At 49.4% G+C, this 5,489-nt stretch overlaps 1 protein-coding gene across 1 annotated transcript in view; it reads left to right on the top strand.

The window, feature by feature from the left end:
• LOC311339281 (copine-8-like) overlaps positions 1 to 4,939 on the top strand; it is a 72,429-nt gene extending 67,490 nt beyond the window's left edge. The window contains exon 15 of the mRNA XM_084464660.1: positions 4,375 to 4,939. Within this exon, the coding sequence (XP_084320786.1) occupies positions 4,375 to 4,566 (192 nt within the window). The 3' untranslated portion in view covers positions 4,567 to 4,939. The remainder of the gene's footprint in view (positions 1 to 4,374) is intronic.
• Positions 4,940 to 5,489: the final 550 nt, after the last annotated feature.

Raw genomic sequence — 5,489 nt, 5'->3', positions numbered from 1 at the left:
ACATCTTCTTATCTTCTTCATATTTAGTCATGTGTGGACAGAAGAATAACTCATAGAGCTTGTCGAGCTGCCATGCTATTGCTTAAGGGTGCCTACAGGTGGGCCATGGTTCTGTTTCATTCCTTCCTGACTGCCAGTGGCAGTCCACAAAGTGGATGTCTCCTCGCACTCCGCCCAGGTCGAGACCTTATATAAACAAGGTCACGTGAGTGATGCGTAGTCTATATAAATCACGTGACACCCTACACTCAGCCTCTTTGATCTTCTCCCTTTTACCTGGTGTTTTTCGCCCGTTAAGTAGCTCCATAGATCCGGTTACGGTTCTATATTTATAAGCATTAATTTCTTGCAGATCCAAGAGCGGTATACACTTTTTGTGTTGTTTGGTGTTTGACATCCTCCCTGTGACTCTTATCAGAGTGCAATTTATTGCCCTCTAAGGCTGTGGATGTCAAACTATCCTACCTCTCTTTCCTTCCTTCCTGTGCTGGCTCGCTCACCAGCTACACTGGCTTTTGTTGTGTTGGCTGATTCCTCCTAAACACTAGATATTTCTAGGTAGGTCTAGATATCACTAGGTATTTAGACGCAGCTAGCATAGCTAGCTGCAGAGATATTGCTGGAGGTTCCGGACACGTTCTGTGGCTGAGCCACAGTTCTCGCTTGGATTACCTGGCCACACACACAAACCAGGTGAGCAGGCTAACAGCAGGCTGGCTAACATTTGTTTGTCTGGTTGCGGTTGTGAAATTGGTCTGCTAGAAGTTCTGACATGTCCTGCGGCCTAGTCACAGTTCTCGCCCAGATTCCCTAGTTGGCCGCCTATTTTGATTTTGAACAATGCTGGTGTGTGCCTCTTGTGGAACTCAGCTTCAGGTTGAGGACGGCCATTAATTGTGCCCCAAGGGTCTGGGGATGGGTCACCTTAGGGAAGCCCTGTCTGACCCATGCATGAACTGTGGCATTTTACCACTCTCTGTGAGAGAGAGAAGGCTGCGTCAGGTGGAATGCCTCCTGTTTGGAGGTGACCTTCCACCCCCTGGGGTCGCTTGGGGAAGCTCTGGTCCCCGCAAACAGCGGGAGAAGCGCAGAGGCTTGCCATATGGAGAGCGCAGTAGCCCTGAACTCACAAGGATGATGGAGAAGGCTCCCTCTCGCAAGCAGATGGAGGCGTTACGAGCTGAGCTAGAACAGCTTAAAGCATTAGTGCGGGCTCCACCTACCCCACCTCAGGCGGCTCTCTGGGAGTCAGAGGGGGACGATGCCATGTCAACAAGAGCTTTAAAGTCTATCCTTCAGGGCCGCTGGGGGGAATTTAGCCCCAGGGAGGAGCCTTCCCCTGAACTTTTCAGGTGGCTGAGCCTGTGAGCATACAGGCTGAGGATGGCTCAGAGCTTTCCCCCAGGAGCTCAGGCAGTGCTGAGCTGGGGGAGGGACCCTGCCCATTGCAAGCAACACTGTGTGCAGCTCTGGCTAGGGTCGGGCTGGATGACACGCCGGCTACTAGCCAGGTGACCAACCTGTTCTTTCGACGGACTCCTGCAGCCCCACCTTTTGATATCCCACGCTCACCTGCTTTTTTAGAGGAGCTGAAACGCTGCTGGGTGGATCCAAGGGCATCTGGCCCCACCAGGGCAGGGATGCTAGGACCCACAGGGGGCAGGGTGACATCAGTCCCAGACCCCGTGAGGGCCACTCATATCGAGGCACTGGGCATGTCCGTAAACTGGGAGAAGAACTCGATTCACCCGACACAGCAGACAACCTTTATCGGCGTGTTTTTGGACTCTGTGTCGATGCAGGCCCGCTGAAGCACTTCTTGCCTTGTCTCAGGAGCAAGCATGTGCTCGTCCACACAGACGACACCTCAGCGGTGTTTCACATAAACCATCAAGGAGGGACCAGGTCACTGAAGTCCCTGAGGGAAGCCCAGAGACTATGGATATGAGTTCATTCTCGGTTGGCCTCCTTGAGGGCAATGCACCTCCCAGGCAGGGCAGACTCTGTGGTAGATAACCTCTAATGCCAGAGGCTACCCCCTGGGGAATGGCGGCTGCACCCACAGGTAGTGCAGATGATTTGGGACCGGTACGGGGAGGCCCAGGTAGATTTGTTCGCCTCAGAGTGCACAACTCACCATCCCCTATGGTTCTCCTTGGCAGAGACCAGTGCTCTGCTGGGGATAGACACTCAACCAACACCTGGCCGAGAGGTCTCCTTTATGCATTCCCTCCCATCCCCCTGGTAATGCTCACGCTTCACAGGGTGAGATTGTCAGGCCACAGGGTCCTCCTAGTGGCCCCCAAGTGGCCAGCGGGGATATGGTTCTCTGCACTCCTCAGTCTGCTGGACGGAGAACCTTGGCTGCTCCCAGTGAGGATGGACCTTCTGTCCCAGTTCAAGGGGAAGGTTTGGCATCCGTCTCTGGGCCACCTTCAACTCTGGGTATGGCCATTGACAGGGATCGGTCACTCTTGACTGACCTTGGGCCCTCAATTTGTGAGACCTTCCACGAGAGTGGTGTATGGTAGCTGCTGGGCTGTATGCTCTACATGGTGCGGGGACAGGGAGTTGGACCCAGTCTCCTGCCCTTTACAAGACATACTGCGGTACCTGCAGTATCTTTTTGATGTTGCCCGGGCCGCCTCAACCTCGAAGGTGTACGTAGCGGCCATATCTTTTAACCATGGCCATGGCCACATGCGTCATGGCCACATGCGTCTTTTAACCATGGCCACATGCGTCCCATCGGGACGCATTACTGGGTGACACAGTTTCTGCGTTGTGCCAGGAGGCTATACCCTCCTAGGATAAGGCGTGCTGCAGCATGGGACCTACCACTGGTCCTGCACGCCCTGCGCAAGTCACCCTTTGAGCCTATGGCAGGGGTGACTTTGAGAAATGTGTCAATGAAAACTGCTTTTCTTTTGGCAATCACAACAGCCAAGCGTGTGAGTGAACTCCACGCACTACACGTCTATCAGTCCTACGTGTCTTCGTTGGAAGGCGGACGGTTCTGGGGTGACACTGTGGCCGAATATTGCCTTCCTACCAAAGGTTTTATCCCCCAACCATGTTAATCGGGCCATAGAACTGGGGGCATACCATCCTCCTCCATTCAGTTCCCGGCTGGAGGAGAGGGCCAATCTGCTGTGCCCAGTCTGAGCGCTGCGGCTGTATATGCTTTAGGCGCTCAGAGCAGCTGTTTGTCTGCTATGGCGGAAAAAACAGCGGACAGGCACTGTCTAAACAGAGGCTCGCCCACTGGGTTGCCGAGGCAATCAAACAGGCTTATGATATAACAGGTAAACCTGCTCCCTCAGAGGTTATCTGTCATTCCACCAGGGGTGTGGCCACATCCTGGGCGGCAATGAGGGGGGTGTCACTATCAGAGGTCTGTGCGGCGGCGTCCTGGACAGCACCCTGCACATTCTCAAGGTTTTATCGCCTTAACGTGGCCTCTGGATCCACGCTGGCGTCCTCTATTCTACCGTTGGCTTCTACAATTGACCAATAGGTGAGTGTTAAGTGCTGGTATAAGTCATCCACTTTGTGGACTGCTACTGGCAGTCAGGAAGGAATGAAACAGAACGTTAGTTAGGAATGTAACTGTGGTTCTGTGAATTCCTGGATGACTGCCAGTCACACCGGTCACTCGGAAATCTTTTCGGTGCAAGAAGATCCTGAGAGGCCGAGCGTAGGCTGTCACATGATTTATATAGACTACGCATCACTCACGTGACCCTTAGGTTGTCACGTGATTTATTTAGCCTACGTGTCACTCACTCGTGAGGAGACATATCCACTTTGTGGACTGTCACTGGCAGTCATCCAGGAATTCACAGGACCATAGTTACATTCCTAACTTACGTTATCAGACCCAGCACCATTCGGCCACTGCACTATCGTGGTTATCAAATCCAGCGCTATTCGGCCACTGCACTACCACTACCCTATCCTGCCCTCTTACATCCATTATTTTTGTGATAAGAGGATGGTGGTGGTTTATCATATTAAACGTGCAATATCTAAGTTTTGCCACAGATATAGCTTTATATACAATTTCAGACAACAGAGACTGTCGTCTGTAACGCACACCAAAAAACGAGGTGCTGGCTGCCGGTGTAAGTCCAATGTGTAAGAGAGAAAAGGGATGCAAAAGTAGACCACAATAAAAGTATTTATAGAGAAAAATGACCCTGGCTGCATTGACTCAAATGGGCAAATTTTGTTTCATGCCATGTTTTACTTAGATATTTATTTTGATAATGTAAATAGCTTACAGTGTTACTAGTCCAGGTTGAAGTCATTTATTACACAATGTGAGGGTTACCAGTATCACTCACTAAAATGCCACACGCCTCTGCCTCGCAGTTCGTCCCCTTCCGTGATTACATGGACCGGACGGGCAACCACGTGCTGAGCATGGCGCGGCTCGCTAAAGACGTGCTGGCGGAGATCCCTGACCAGTTCATCTCCTACATGAAGAGCAGAGGGATCAAACCCAACCCCGCACCCCCCCCGTACACAGGGCCCGGGAACACACACCACCACACACAGATCTGACCCCTTACACACACAGGGCCTGGGAACGCACACCGCCGCACGCAGATCTGACCTAACCCCCCCACCCACACCTGACCTGTGGTTACACTCCGGAAGAACAGGGGGTGACTGTTGTTTGGTACAGGAAATGCAAGGAACAATTTAAGTGGTATTTCCACCTAAGTTGAGGCAAAGACATTTTTAGGTTTTTTTTTAGTTTGTAATGAATTTTGTGAATTCTCCATTTCTTCCAGATGAGACACTGGAAATGTTTTTTTGGAGAACTTGAAGCCTTTTAGATTAACAATGAGGCCAGTGACTGTTTCATGTCCAATTTGACAAAGGATCGTTCAAAAGGTCATGTTGTAATTCAAAACTTGTGCCTGTCTTTGGCTGTTCTGTTCTAAGTGTATCAGGACAAATGCACCCTAATTTGAACTTTGACTTGAGCCTTGCTTGTCAGTCATTGATGTGGCTTAGTAATGTGATTTTTTGGGTAATCCCTACTGGAATTGTAAATGTCAAAGTTATTTTCATATTCACATAAATTATGAGAGATGAAAAAGTCTGTAGTTTGTTCTCTTTGTATGCTTGTTAATCAAGCATTCAAGTCATGAAATCTGAACTCATGTCATTATTCAGTAAATGGTTATAAAAGCATGTTGTATAATATATAAGAATTAAATTCCCCATAATCCAATATTTATTGTTGAATGTTATCCACAGTGGCATGGAAGAATGATGATTTTTTATGTTTACCATACATTTTAAACGTGTGGCTTAAACCGAATCGCACACTCATAGACAAATTGCAAAACATTTTTTAACATCATCTGTTTAATTCAACTTTATCATTCATATATTTTATCATCTTCAGAAGGCCTATAACCATATTAAAAACATTAACTAATAAGCAGGCCTATTATTTTCAGCATAACTTAATA

Source organism: Micromesistius poutassou, assembly GCF_964030765.1.
Source record: "Micromesistius poutassou genome assembly, chromosome: 2".
Lineage (NCBI taxonomy): Eukaryota > Metazoa > Chordata > Actinopteri > Gadiformes > Gadidae > Micromesistius > Micromesistius poutassou.
Note: the sequence above shows the minus strand (reverse complement) of the source record. Positions and strands in the feature narration are given on the sequence as shown.